At 40.9% G+C, this 15,814-nt stretch overlaps 1 protein-coding gene across 3 annotated transcripts in view; it reads left to right on the top strand.

Moving 5' to 3' along the window:
- Window positions 1–15,814, top strand: part of USP34 (ubiquitin specific peptidase 34) — a 128,065-nt gene that overhangs the window by 18,794 nt on the left and 93,457 nt on the right. For all 3 annotated transcript variants that reach the window (XM_084829327.1, XM_084829326.1, XM_084829325.1), the window contains exons 2-5: window positions 7,040–7,127; window positions 9,156–9,579; window positions 12,230–12,280; window positions 14,186–14,335. In XM_084829327.1, coding sequence (XP_084685453.1) covers window positions 7,040–7,127; window positions 9,156–9,579; window positions 12,230–12,280; window positions 14,186–14,335 — 713 coding nt within the window. The remainder of the gene's footprint in view (window positions 1–7,039; window positions 7,128–9,155; window positions 9,580–12,229; window positions 12,281–14,185; window positions 14,336–15,814) is intronic.

Below are 15,814 nucleotides of genomic sequence, written 5' to 3'. Positions count from 1 at the left end.
AGATCTGTTGTCAGTTTCTGTTTTCCCCATCTGTAAAATGGATGTGTTGTCTACAATGGTAAGCCCCTTAACAATCCTGTGCCTTGTACATTGATGGTACTATATAAATAATGTCTTCTAAGTGCTCACCTCCTGAATGTGCTTCACATAAATGTGTTTTATGTGTGATCTGAAGTGTAGCCTGGGCTTTTGCTCATCTGTTTGGTTAGCTGCTCTGCGTTTTTTTCTTGCCTTGCGCTTGTGAAACAGTTGAAGTTTGGATTTTTAAAATATATATTTAGGGAATTTGTATGCCAACTGTCATCTAACCCCCCCCCCCCCGGTGGTTTAAATAAAAATACAGTTAATATTTAAAAACACCCCCCCCCCCCAAGAACAAAACACAAATGGATTGTATCAGGTTGATCTGTGGTGGTTTGATGTTATGTGTAGATATGATGATATTGCTTGGTGACAGAGGGTCTTGTAAGTACATGCAGTAGCTACACAAATAGATGAAAACACTTGGCTTACATCCTGTGTATGTGTACCTGGGAATAAGTCCCATTGAACTCACTGGGGCTTACTTCTGAGTAACTTGTATAGGATTTCACCGTCAGAAGGTATGTTATATGCTCTGACCCATGTCTTCCTGGACTCTTCCTCCTACCCCCCCCCCCCCAGCTATACCTGGGTCTAACTAGTCTGGATTCACAAACAATGTGACTTCACCATTTCATCCCCCCCCCGCGGCCAACTTTTTAACATCTTGCTTGAAAAAGAGTATTGGGGATCTTGAAATCTTGCACAATTTTTGTGTGTGATCTTTCTGTTGGCCTAATAAAGGAATTTTTGGCATTTTTCTTTAGTCAACATGGCTACTTTTGCTTTGTTTTTTGTTTCTTAAGTAGCAGAGCCATTGGAATGTTCACGAAACAGGGAATGCTCATTGCAGTCTGTTGAAGCTAGAGCTCCTGCAGACAATAGCAGGAGATGTTTTAAACAATGCAACCTGCATTTCCTTAAGGACGCAATCCTATGGATGTTTAGATAGCAAAAATTCCTACAACTCCCAACATTCCACAGCCAGCTATGCTAGCTGGGGAATTCTGGGAGTTGTAGGACTTTTCTGTCTAAACAAGCATAGGATTATGCCCTTAGTTCCTTTTTCTGAGTTATTCTCATTTCTAGGGCAAGATGGCCATATCCACATGTGCTTCAAATCTCATTTGTCTTTGACTATAGATTGGCCCTAGTTGATTATCCAGTGATAGCTTTGAGTGTAAAAAATACATGGTAGCTTTTAGGGAGTGGGATTTGCTAAGAGTTCAGCAACTTGTTATTAATTCTTCAGCAGTCAAAGTAGGAAGTATTCTCTTGAGTTATCTCTCCCATTCTTAAGGCAGGATACAAGAGTCTAAAGCCTTCTCAGTAGTGCCTTTCCAGTTTTACTCAAACTTCAAAGAGTGGAGATATCACAGTTCCTTAGATGGCTTGTTCCACTGCTAAACCTGTTGTATCTTTTGCAGGTCATTCTGTTTGCTATGAAAGCTTTCAGTTGTTGCCTGAGGATGTAGACAGAGTGCTTTCAGATGCCCACTTACTCACTGAATCCATGCCCATCCTGGCTTCATTGCTGTTAGCCAGGAGAAATTGGCCCCTCTGGTGATACCAGTGCAAGATCTTCCTTAAAGGCCAGCTGCCTTAAAATATGTAATGGTGCAGTCCCTATTGCAAGAGCCAGTACTTGTCCCAGCAGAAATGAAGATTATCTGGGAAATTGTTGACCAGTTTCTGATTTACCATTCTTGGGCAGGGCTGTCAAGTGTATGGGTCCTGCATTGACTCCAAACTTTCCTGGATGAAACAGATTCTCTCGATTGATTTTAGTCTGGTTGTAGCAGAGGTGATGGGTCCAAATTCTCTTTCCTTGCCTGATGGTTGATGTCAGCAGTATTTGATGGAATTAACCATAACATTAGGTTGGTTAATGCTTGTTCATTTATTTATGTGTTTATTTACATGTCTCTGCTGCCTTACCTGCTAAAAAGCCATCAAGGCAGTGTACAACAATATAAAACAATAAAACGTTGCGACAATAAAAAGAACATTTGAAACATGAAAAAACCTACATATTTTAAAAGGCTAAATTAAAAAGATGTGTCTTTACATTCTTTCTGAAGGTCAAGAGAGTGGGGGCCAATCGTATTTCTTGAGGGAGCACATTCCATAGTTTGGGGGCAACACAGGAGAAAGCCTTTTTACGGGTGCCTGACAAATGGGCCTCTGTGGGTAGTGGAGCCCACATAAGGGCCTCTCCTGCACGTCTTAGTATGTGGGCAGTCTCATGGCAAGCCAGGCAGCCCCGTATGTAGCCAGGCGGCCCCGTAGATAGCCAGGCTTTAAAGTTTAAGACCAACACCTTGAGCTGAGCCCAGGAAGCCACTGTCAAGCAGTACAGGTCTTTCAGCATAAGTGCAATATGGTCCCGATACTGTGCATCAGTTAGCAGGCTAACTGCTGCATTTTTCACCAGTTGAAGTTTCTGGACACTCTTCAGGGGTACCCCATTGTAGAGCGCATTGCAGTAGTCAAAATCCGTTGGTTATCTGTTTGAAGTGAATAGTATCATGATGACATAAACCTCTATTTTTCACTTACTTTGGTTCTGGGAGTAGCTGTCCCAGTCTTGTTCTTGATTAAAATCCTATAAGTGTTCTGGACTGGAAGAGGTTCAAAACTTAAGGCATAATCTTGATAATATTGAAGTAATGTTTTTAGGAAGTGTATGTACTATGCCTATGCTTGTGCTTGGCTTCAGAGTAGTTCTTGACCTAGTTTTGCTCCTGGAAGAGCAAGTGGTAGTAGCAGGCGGGAATGCTTTCATCTGTTACATCTGATAGGTTGGTTGTGCCTCCTCTTGGAGTGCAGAGACTTTATGGCTGTTCATGCATAAAGCTAAATTCCATGGATGGACAATTGCAATGTGTGGAGCATGTTGTTGCTTCTGAAGACTGTTCTGAAGTTCCTACTAGTGCCAAACATGGCTGCTTGTATTGTAATAAGAGTTGGCCACTAAGAATTTCCTATGGGCCAGTTCACAGAACATGACAGCCTATCAAGGGTTAATTTACCCTCAAGGAGCTGTGGTGTGTGCCGGCTGCCATTACTAATATGTAACCCCGGATTAGGGGTTGTTGTGTCGTGCAAACCTGGCCAGCGGGGATTATTTGAGAGTTAAAGAACCCTCGCATAACCCTACACAGACTGTAGGTTATGTGAGTGTAGGTTAAACTTCAAATAACCCCCGTTGGTCAGGTTCACATGATGCAACAATGAGTTTTATATTCATCATGGCAGCCAGTATGCGCCACAGCTCATTGAGGGTAAATTAACCTTTAATGGGATGTTGTGTTGTGCGAACCAGGACTGTATTGTTCAAATGTCAGTTATGTGGGGCAAAACATTTCCAAAGAACATTTTCCAGTGCTTTATTTTTCCATGGAAATTTTTCCATTTCATAAGTTCATTAGTAACAATGAATTAGGCTGTTTCAAAGTTGTAATTAATGTCTTCAGGTGATTATCCCTAGCAAGTATGTGAGAGAATACACATATGTCATTGAAATACATATATGTCTCAGTGTGGAATAGAACAGGTAGGGACAGTGAAACAGAGGGTCCTGCAGCAACTTCAGTGGAAGCAGCTGAACTCTGTTGAAATAGGTGAGTGGTTGTGCACAGTTCTTTGGATTGCTAAAATCGATTAGTGTGTCCACTGTTTTCAGTACCTTTTCCCCTTAAATTTAAACAATGTTAAGGAAATACATGCTATTGTCACCAAATTTTTACACGTATTCCAGTAAAAATAATATAATACATAATATAACATTTAAATCATATTTAATTTTCCCCTCAAATATTTCAGGTCAAATACTTGTGGTGCGTTGGGACAAAAAATTAACATGGGGTACTTCTTTTAGTTTTGTTTACTAAATACGTGTAAGATAAATGTGCTAAATTCAATAACTGTCTAGGGCATCAGAAAACTTTAGCAGGTTAGCCTAATTTGCATAGGAAAGTTTCGCAGAAAAAATCCTGGAAAATGTTTCAGTTCATTTCCCCCCCAGAAAATGGACATCACTATCCAATGCAGTGACCTCCAGGCACATTTGTAGGTCTACTTATTTATAATAAAGCCTTCAGTGACCTAGGCCCAGTTTACTTTCTTTTCTAAAGCATCTCACGTGTTGTGATCCAGTGGTAAGGCCTTTCAGCTAGACTCATCTTACCAGGAGATGGTGCCAGAACTCCAAGCAAAATGTTCTTGGTCAGTGAATGTTGGTTGTGAAATTCTCTCCCTGTCTAAACTCAACCAGTATGAGCTTTTTTAGACAGGTGAAAATTACTTTGTTCAGGCTGGTATTTGGGTGTGGTAGCATATTTTTGAAAGTCGTATAAGAGTGGAGAGGAACATGTCACCTGGCAAATGTTTTGGACTACAACTCCCAGCATTCCTGACCATCAGCTATACTGGCTGGGGGTGATGAGAGTTGAAGTCCAAAACATCTGGAGGGCACCAGTTTTGGAAAGGCTTACCCTTTACAGTAAATAATTCCCCCTTTCTGGTTTTCTCATTTTAAGTTCTATCTTGATCAGCTTTGTTCATAATAATTGTAATCAGGAGGCCGCTAGGGTACACATAGGCTGGGTTTGGATGACATGATAACCCACAATGGGTTAAATAAGCCATGGGTGGCTTACTTAACCCATTGTGGGTTATCGTGTCATCTGTCAATAATTATTTAATCCACAATGGCTTATTTGGCTGAAATAAGCCATTCTGATAACCCACAGTCTGCAGTAAGGGTTATTTATTGTTGTCTGGCATGCACCGTGGCTTATTCTGCTCACCGACAGAGTCAGCTGGAAGAGTAGCCAGAACTGCTGCGACTGCTCTGCTCCAGCCTGCAGAGCCCTTTTTCCGAGATCTGACAAGCAGCGGAGGGACAACCACAGCCAAACAAGTGCAACCTTCCCTCATACCATGCTTTTCCCAGTTACAAAATGACAGCTTTCCCTGAGTACAATGACAGCCTCGTGCTATCCCGCTACAGCAAAGTTACACAATGACAGCCTTCCTTGTTCACTACTTTGAAACTCTGCAGCTTGGGAAATTGGGGTGGGGGGAATAGGAGAAGAACTGCTCAGTTTTCCATGAGGTAGTGCAGTTCTGCAATTATCCACGACAGCATCTGAAGGCTCCCCATGAGGGCACCCCACCTGTGCAATTTTGCCCCTTTCCAGCAAACTGTCAGGGAGTTGTAGCTCCCACCCCCTTTTTCCTTCCCTGGTCACTTTTCCTTGAAGAAGTACAATGGCTTTTGGGGGGTGGGGATGTGCAATTGTGCTTTAGAAGTGGCTCTGCCAGCTGTGTGTGTGATGCACAACTCCACTTCATTGTCGTCGCTTTTGACAGCAAAGCCGTCTATGCCCGCAATGGCTGTGGGGGGAAATGCACAATTGAGGGCTTTGTCCCGATCCGGCAAACCCCAAGGTTTATTTGTGCCACCCCCTTTTTGTTGCACTTGGGATTTTACTTCCCCTGGGATAATTCCACAGGGTTTTGATGGTGCATTGGGTGCCTCCCAACTAGGGGAGGCTGTGTATGAAGTTTGGTCCTGATCCTACAAACTTCCAGCGCTTTAGAGCCACTACCCCCTTGTCGGGGTGATGCTAGAAGTGCTGAATTAAGCTCCTGTACTTCACCCCACACCTCTCACCTCTCATTGGGATAATGTGGAAGGTTAAAACAGGCTGCTGTGATGTTGTCAATCAGAGCCACTGCTCAGGTGGGAGGACTGCAGCAGGACAGGGGCCAGGGGATGACTCAGTTTACACACAGTAGCTTAGCCCTGTCATGTGGAGGAGCATCATGAACTATTTCAAAAATAAGCTACTGTGAGTAGCTAATTAAGCCACCATGGCTTCAAGTGACGTCCAAACGCTACCATATTCTTGTTGTGGTGTTGTAAATCAGGCCCAAAAGTGATTCAGAAGGCTGCGCCTTAATCCAGAGTCAAAGTGTTCCTGCTGTTTTCTAGGATCCTTTCACTGTACAGTGATCCAGTCACTCTTCATATTTGCTTCTGTTTTAGTCTGCTCTTACTTCACTGTTGACCCAGTGGCTGCATTCACACATCATGAATTAAACCATGATATGCATGAACAGGATACTAGTGCACACAGCCCATTTGTTCCTGCTTTGTGCAAACAGGTAAACAAACCAGGAAGCTGCAATTAAGCATGGTGTCCTGTTATGCCTGAACCTGGGACTATGACCAGCTGGTATTCACAACTTCAAATCCTTGTGTAAAGCTGGCTCCCAATCCTGGCTTGTTTGGGAGCAATTAGCCATACTCTTGGGTTCGGTCATAATGGGAAACTATGTTTAACTGTGGCCTCATGGTTTGCTTATATGCTTGTGTGAAGGGAGGAGCAAAGCAGGAGGGAACAGGCTGTGTGCATGAGCACGCTGCTTGTGCACATACTGATTTAATAAGCCAGGATTCATGGCTTGCTGTGATGTGCAAATGCAGCCATTACTGCTTATCTGCTAGTTCCAACTTGATGCTGCTTGCAGTTTTGAGCACAGCTCTATATACAGAGGAGATATTTCTTAAGCAGTTTCCAGTGCTTCTTAGGTGTCAGTTTTCCATGAGGCACATCAGTAAAACCTCTACCATAACTTTACACTCCCCAAACTGAACTTCCTCTGATACCGTGCTTTACGATCAGCTAGGTTCTTTGTTAAATTCCTGTGCTATTATCAGTATATTTGAGGGTTCTAAATAACTTTGTTCAGATTGTTAAATAAATACTCTAACATATTTTTAAAACTCACTTGACTTTATAATAAGCTAACCCTAATTATTTCCTTGTTTCATGGTTCATCTCTGAAGCATTTAGACAATATTTATCTTAATTTACTGTTTGTGGAGAGTTTAAAAGACGTTTCAAATGTTCTTGATGGCACTGACAATTCACTTGTTTTTCTTTAGTATCTGACATTGAAGGTGGGGATGGACTGCAGCTCAGAAAGGAACATGCGCTCAAGGTTTTTGCTTATATCAATTCTTGGACGCAAAGGTAAGTTTAGTTTTTAAAGTCCTTACAATTTATTATGTATCTCTGTGTGTAGGTGCATGACCATGTATGCGTACCTTGTTTGGTAAAATATGTAGTATTAAGTATAGTAAAGATTGTGGCATGAAGATAATTTATTCCCTTTCTGGCTAACTCTGCTATTTAAGACAGTATGGTAGAAGAGTATACAGGTTCTAGCTAAATTGGGGAATGGGAATGTCTGATTTTGCCATTCAAAAAAAAAGAAGGCTTCTTTTATATAGAAACGTAGGCAAGAGGCCAAGATTTTTACCTATAATAAGGTTCATTATTAGTCTTCTCAATTTGAAAAATAGTTTTCCTGGAATTGTCAAAGGGGAAAACCAGCTTATCACAGCTAGGAAGGTTTCAGTTTCGAATGATGAAACGTGTTTGTAATGACTGTATGCAGTGTGCTATGTTTGAAAAGCAAAGCAAAAAAGAAACGACTTACTCTGTGTTTTGGTAAATAGCAGTCTTTTCAACACAAAGTGTTTCTGGGAAAGGATTGTGATTGGTGGAAAAACTCTTGCATTCTGACTACACAGTGACCTCTGGATTTGTGGAACACTCTGCTTGTATAAAAGAAGCAGATGTTTCTATTCACTGGTGTCTAATAAATCTCTTGGTATGTGAGATTTGCTGTGCTGGCCGAGCTGGGCTCACTTTGCTAATAAACTCTTTCATGATGTATACTACAAGGTTGGCCGGGTTAGGTCCTTTTAGTTGAACAGGAGCAATGTTGCCATCGCTCTTGTGCGTCTTGAAAGAAATGGATTATCCTCTGGAATTAATCACCAATAGCTGTAAAGCTCAAGTGGTCGGTTCAACTTCACTGTGAATTTCTGAAATGTTTGCCACCATTCACTTTCCCATTAGTATGTTTTAAAGACAAAATCTACCTGTATGCTTTTAGTAGAGAATGCAGTTATCTACTGAGATGCACAAAGATGGTTGCCAATAGCAACCATAAATGCAATGCTGCTGTCTGCCTGTCTCCTAGATATCTACCACAAAGTGATTTTTCCCCCTCTCCCAAATTCCCTGTGCATCACAGATAACTTTGTGTCAGGTGCAAGAGATGAACCCCACCCTCTCAGAGTCCTCTGGCATATGCTGACTACTCAGGGGAGGAGTGGAGTTAGTCTCTCACTTCATGCTAGGCACTGGAGAAAGTCAGAAACAGCACAAATGTCTTTTCTGTTTCTGACCTTCTCCAACATTGTGTGTGAAGCGCTTTGGGAAAGTTGGTAATAGCATTTTTAAAAAAATGATTCGTTGTATCCAATTTGTCTGTGTGCCTAGGGAATGGCATTCTTTTGCAACATTGATTCTCTCTCCCTACTGCAGCCTCAAGCTCCTCGGCAGTTTCTGCTCTGGAGGGGTTGGGGGACCCATGGTTTGTTGCGCTACTCAGGGTTTGTCTGGGTAGGGCAACAAATGATTGAACAAACCATGGTTTATTTTCCTCAATGCCTGGGTTGTTCGTTTGCCTTCTCCTTTGCTCTCTCCCTCCCTGTATCCAAAATGCCTTTGCAGCGTTGTCGTACTAGCTCTTGCCCACCGTCTCTTTAACTGAGCAAAACAACCAATGGAGCAACGCACATTTCTGGGTTCACACATCACAACAACCCATGGTTTAAACAACTCAGGGTTCACAACCCAACAAATAATGAGTTCTCTTTCTGGGTTGTTTGCGGTTAACAAACCATGGTTTGTTAGCATGGCTAGGTTCACAGAACACAACTCAGAATTCGACAAGCTATACCAATTATGTTTATTGAAATGGAATTCTAAAAAATCTGCCCTGGAGTACTACCATAGGTAGAACATTAATGCTGCAACACACTTACCTGCGAGGAAGATTCATCCAACTCAGAGGGGCTTTCTTATGGGTATACATGCATAGGATTGCACTCGAAGTCTTGCAGGCATAAATACTGTGTAAATTTGTGCATTTTTAAGAAAATAATTTTTTATTGTGATTTACTTTTTAAAATACCTTTTCAACAGGCAATGTCTGTGCTGCTTCAAGGAGTATAAGCATTTGGAGATCTTCAACCAAGTTGTGTGCGCACTTATAAATTTAGTGATTGCCCAAGTTCAAGCTCTTCGGGACCAGCTGTGTAAACATTGCACTATTAACCTAGACTCAGCATGGCAAGATGAGAATAATCCATCTGATGAGCCACTGAATGTAGAAAAAGAATCTCATGGAGAAGAAGAAAATGGGGAAAGACACAAATCTATAGAGAAAAAGTTAGACTCGGGAAGAACTTGTATCCTGACAGAGGAAGAATCCACAAAGGGCACTGATGCCTTTAGCATATGGAGCACTGAGGAGAAGGAAAAACTTCTGCTTTGTGTAGCAAAAATCTTTCAGATCCAGTTTCCTCTCTATACTGCTTACAAGCATAATACACATCCCACAATAGAGGTACATGTTATCCTAATCGACAAATGTATTTTTTTTTAATATTTTGAGAAATGAAAGTAAACACAAGTTTTGATTCTGGAATGCTATTAAATTTGGCAATAAATATTCACATTAAGTTGAATAACCTTCATGTGACGTGTATTTCAGTGTCTGGGACTTCCTTTTCTGCGGTGCACCCTAACCAGAAAACTGCAACAAGGTCCACAGTAGAAACATAACATGAGCTGAAGGGCTACCATTAGGCTATATATTATTACTTACATACACAGTAACTTAATTTTGTGAACATGATGGATGGTTGGAGAATATTAACATTTTTCAGCACAGTTCTGATGGTAGATTACGAAGCGAGAGTCACCCGCTTCACACATCATGGCAGCAAATCGTGGGTTACTTAATCCACTATTTGGGAGGACGCATGTTGTGTGTGAGCCACTTCCACTTTCTATAAGCAACCTCCAATTGCCCCAGTCAGAAGTTGTGAGTCTGACATGTGAACCCAGACCACTGGGTTGTTTAGGGGTGGAACAACTCTGCAGTTAACCGTGGTTTGTTGTTAATTAACCCAGGAGTTGCCACCATGGCATGCAAACTGCGTCAGTGATCAACAAGTTAATGAAATGTGAGGCCATCATGCAGTCGGTTTCTCTGTTCCAAAGTCACATCAGTGGCAGCCACTGTGTGGTGGCCCAAACATATATTGAGTTCTTTTTCACGATAGATGACAAACACACTAAAGGGATGCTGATCCTTTTGGGAAAAGTAAAATCTAGACCAGCTTTCGGCTTTTACTGTTGAAGTGTAATAATTGTGAATATTACAGAAATCTTTATTGTAGAGGTTAATTTAGGATGATTAATCTGGGGCTGGGATAGGCTGTCTGGGATCACCTGATTCCTAGGGCCAGAAGGTGGTTCCAGGAGTAGGGAAATTGTGCTCGACATGCAAGGCTCTTGGTACAAGCTCCAAGGTGGCTGCCAAGTAATTAGAAACAATTCAGTAGTTAATGCCAAATTCAGATTAGGACTGCATAAAACTGGTTGCTGGTGAAGCTGGCTGTTTTAATTTGCAGAGGCTAAAACCATTACTTGGTTCGTTGTCAGACTTCCTAGTTTCTGGTATTTCGCTACTTTGTCAGAATTGGGGTGACCAGCCAGATGGGCGATTAATACATTTAATTAATAAATAAATAAATTAAACATTTTGAAAATCCTTTGATGCCGTCTTCAAGGAGGTAGCTAGGTTTTTATTCTGCTGCCTTGCTTCATGATGTTTATGGCCTGATCCAATATATTGGCTGTAATCAGACATCATGTTAAATCACAGTTTAGCAAGGCATGAACAAATCTATCACGCCCCCCCCCCATATGCTCCCCCCTCTCCTCTCCTGTGTTGCCATGAGGTGGACGTCAGAATGTTCTGCTTTTGATTAACCACAGCTTGTTGTGTTGTACAAAAATGGAACTGTGGTTAATTTTAACTATGGTTAGTTAAAACAAGCCAGGCTCATAATCCATGGTCTAAAGTTGTCTTGTTTGAAATAACCATAGTTAAGATTAATTATATTTTACTGGATTTGTACAATGCAGCAAGGTGTAGTTAATCAAAAGGGGAGGGGCGCATGAGCCTGGGGGAGAGACCAGCCTCACCCACGTCTTGCTAAACCATAGTTAAGTGTGACAGCTGAATGCAGCCTTTGGCTTACATCTGAGTAGCACAGCCAGAAAGTCCTGCTGAAGCCAAAACAAATATTGTTTCAGAAAAGCAGGACAGAAACCAGATGGCAAAGGCAACGTAACTTTCCCTCTTTTTCATAGTTACCAGAATGTACACTCATTGATGTAGTAAGTGTACAGTTTGCTCAGCAAGGCCCATGCAGTGCAATGTAATAAAGCTGGTAGATTATCTCACTCCTACCTGAGAAGCACAGTTGTCCTTGTATGGCACAGATGCGCTATGTCTGGGATGGGCTTGGGTCCTAGCTCCAGTGTGCAAAAGGATGTATGTGCTCCTCACAGTGTTAACTAGAACTCTTATGGTGAATGTATTTATTTATTTATTTGAACTACATATATACTGCTTGATATCCTAAGATCTCTAAGTGGTTAACATAAAACATACTTACAATACAATATAAAAACAAGGTAAAAGCAAGGTAAAATTAGAAATGCGTTTAAAGAGTTAAACGAAGAACAGTAGAACAGAGTGGTGTAATTACAGGTCAGGGAAAGCCTGAGTAAACATATGTCTTCAAGAGGCATCTAAAGCTCACCACAGTTTCCACCTCTCGAATCACATGGAGGAGATTCATTGGATTGAAATAGTGTACTATATACCAGGAAAATTCAAACATTACATTTCTTGACACCCAAGGATATATAGAGTTTGCTGTAGGAGAAAGTAATAAAATAAAGCAGTAGTATCTTATTTTTTTTTACTGATGTCTTGTATATATGCAAGTGCGTGCTTTTTAAAATTGCAGAATTCAGTAGCTTTAGAGCAAACATGTACACTGTTGGAAGCTCATGATCACAGCTAAGAATTTCACAGCTACGTTTTTAAAATATATGCAGAGGGTGTTGATCTTTTTCTTAGGTATTAGTTGCATTCATACCCTAAATAATAGTATGTTTGTTTGTTTTTTGAACAGGATATTTCTGCACAAGAAAGCAATATATTAGGGGCATTCTGTGATATGAATGTAAGTTTTCTTGGTTTCTGTACATATGATGCATATAACTTTAATAAGTTCTAGCTCATTAAATGTAGCCAGTGAACCTGGGTTTGTGGTGGCCCGAAATACACTATAAAAAAAGCTGCCTTATAATATGCCAGATCATCAAACATAGGGCACTGCCTTATATTGAGTCAGATCATTGGTCCATCTATCTCAGTATTGTCTACACTGACTGACAGTGGCCCTCTAGGGTTTCAGGCAGGCGTATTTTCCTAGTCCTACCTGAAGATGTCAGGGATTAAACCTGGGGCCTTCTGCATCCAAAACATCTGTCCTACGACTGAGCTATCATATTAATGTTCTGTCTGAGTAAATTACATTATTTGTATCTGGCTTTTCCTTGCCCTGCACTTGGGATCTTCCTACCACTTTAACCCTGGACATCAAAGATCAGCGCAGTTAGAAATCTTACAGTGGTCTTTGAGTGTTCTGAGGAAGGGAGTTCCATTGTCATAGGCAAACACCTCTGTATCTCATGTTGCAAACACCTCTGTATCTGCCCTTGCTCTTTAGACTTTGGGTACAAATAAAAATATTTAACCATTCTCCTTTAATTCTGGCCATTCCAACAGGATATAGAGGTAGCCTTTATTCATTCATTTATTCATTCATTCAGTTTTATACCATCCAATAGTTGAAGCTCCAGGTGGTTCACAAAATTAAAAACAAAAAATACAACAGAAAACACAATATAAAATATAGATTAAAACTATAGAATAAAAATACAGCCAGAGTAAAACCTAGCAGCAGTGCAGATATTTAAAACGCATTAGCAGAGTTAAGACAGCAGAGCTAAAAAACGAGAATGCTAAAATGCTAAAAATGCCTGGGAAAATAAAATAGGTCTTCACCAGGTGCCGGAAAGAGTACAATGTTGGCGCCAGGTGAACCTCTCTAGGGAGTTTGTTCCACAACTGGGATGCCACAGCAGAAAATGCCCTTTTCCTGGTAGCCACCTTATAACAATATGAATGGTGGCTTTTCACACTTCCCAGTCCAGCTCTGTTGATATTAAACTACAGTCCTCTCCCATGCATTCCTGAGCAGGCAGGCACAATCTAGTACAGAAGTATCCCATATTGGAATCACAGGCCTCCATACCTTGCGACCACCAAACTAGATGCACATCATCAGCCGTGTGTTGTGTGCCTGCCAGATGCTGGGCAGTCTTGTTTTTGCAGTTCAAGGCATGCAGCAAAACCAGAAAGTTAATTAAACTCGTGAGTCCTATACGAACTTGTAGAGAGCCTCTGTACAATGGAGGATTGGGGTTATGTTTGCCAATGTACACAGTGTCAACCATGGCATTTAGTGTGTGGATCTCAGGTGGGTTGGAGGTGGGCAGGCACAGTCCCAGTGTTCCATTGCAGATAGGATCTACTCTGTGGTGGGCTTCTTTGCATTCCTTGGGGATTGTGTTCAACTTGATGCGCTTCAGCTTGCACAGGCCTGTAGTAGGTTGGTAAAAAAGGCAGAACAGGATTTTAATAATGAATAATGTATGTGATCATACAGACTGCTCAGCTTGTGCTGGGCCTTCAAAGCGGTACAGCCTGATGACCCAAGGGTGTAAGTCTGAAGATACACATTTGATGTGAAACTCAGTCTTCGAAGCAGCTTCAGGCAGATTGCACCAATATGTAAATTGAGTTTAGATTTTCAAGACCTGTATAGGTCAGAGTCAACACTTTGAATTGTGGCTAGAATTCAAAATGAAGTTGATGCAGATCTTAAAATGCCTGTGTAAATGAAAACAGAGAGAGCCTTTCAAAATAGTCTATAGGAAGAATAATTAAGATAGCGCAATTTTGGATGGGAAAAAAGGTCTGTGTGGATGTGTGTTTTAAAAAATGTGTTCTTTTGCCATAGGATGTAGAAGTACCATTGCACTTGCTTCGCTATGTTTGCTTATTTTGTGGAAAAAATGGCCTTTCCCTCATGAAGGACTGTTTTGAATATGGAACCCCTGAAACGTTGCCATTTCTCATAGCACATGCATTTATCACTGTGGTCTCTAATGTAAGTATCTGTCCATGTTTCTCGTTTCTTTAATTATGGATACAATAAGTGTAGCCTGAAGCCTTGTCATGGCAAGTGGCTTTCTTGTGCTAATGTGAGTTCCAGTCCCAACAGCCACAGTCTCGAGGGGTAGCCTTGGGTAATCTGTAATCCTCAGTTCTAATAATACGAACTTCACTTTGTAGTTATGAAATTTCTGCCTTTTAATATTGGGGATAGGTCTGCTTTTTCGTCTGCCATTGCAACCATTGACTAAAACTCCAGATGAAGGGAAACATGGCTTGGCTGTTTGCAGTATCTTCTTTGTTCCAGTTTCCATCATGTTTCAAACATATTTTTTGAATTCTTGCTTTCAGGATATGCATCTTTATAGGTGTAATTTGTTTGTTTGGCACAACTTCCCATTTTCTCTCAAATGCTTCCAGAATGAGCAGGAGTTTTAAAAAATGCACTCAAATTGCACTTTCTGTCCAAAATAGGCTAATAAAATTGTAGGCTAGTGACAGCAGTCCTTTAAAAACTGAATGGAAAATATTTGCCCTAAGTTAACATCAAGTAATTTTGTTGCCCTCTAAAAATAAAAAAATTCTTCATGTCCCTGTGCTCCAAAGTAATTTGCAATAAAGAGCACCACAATAACGTATTTCTTTTCCACCAAGCACAGTAATTTAAGGCATGTCCTGATGTAACACAAGCAGTGGACTTGTAAATATAAATTAGGTTCAGGCACTTCTAATGGAAAACCACTGAGTAAAAGTGAAATAATTTCAGAGTAAATTTTAAGATTTTCATATTGATTTAACTTTGCTAAACAACCACCAATCAACATACTTAACTCAAGCATGAAATATAAAGAAAACCCAATTATTTTTCATCATAGTATCAGATTCTTGGGCTGCAAGTTTCCTGTATTGTGTTCCTCTGGCATTTGTGAAAACTAATGCAGTGGCAAATGACCACAGGTACTGTAGAACGAGTTATCTCTTTCATCTGAAGGATGCTCATTAAAACTTGTTACTGAATTATTGGCACGGATGGTGTTTCCAGTTGTTTTCATTGGCACATTTTTTTGACACTTGCAAGTGTGAGGCTGTTTCCTTTTACAGGTTCATTGTGTTGCTTGTTTTTTTGAGAATGGTCTCTTCTGATTCTAGAAGTGAATTAAGATAAAACAAACAAGTGTGATTGAAAAAATTTCCTTAGGCTTTTCCTGGGTGGATGGCTTTGCAGATATGTTCACTGTCCTTCAAGGGCATGATGCAAAGTCAAGTAAATGGACTTGTTTCTCCCAAGTGGGAAGGCCCGTTTCATCCTCAGGCAGAGGAGCAATCTAGTGAAAGACTATAGTATAGTAGAGCTTGAGTATCCATGAGCTGACTAGGTGACCTGGCAAGCCACTGTGCTTCAGACCTCCATCTGCATAAGAGGAATAATAAACTTGGCCATCTTGGGTGGTGGTTGTTGGAAGGACCATGTGCA

The sequence above is a fragment of the Heloderma suspectum genome, chromosome 1, assembly GCF_057233095.1.
Source record: "Heloderma suspectum isolate Gila_16-S chromosome 1, 16-S_ref, whole genome shotgun sequence".
Classification (NCBI taxonomy): domain Eukaryota; kingdom Metazoa; phylum Chordata; class Lepidosauria; order Squamata; family Helodermatidae; genus Heloderma; species Heloderma suspectum.
The sequence above is the reverse complement of the archived record's forward strand: the minus strand, read 5'-3'. Positions and strand labels throughout refer to the sequence as shown.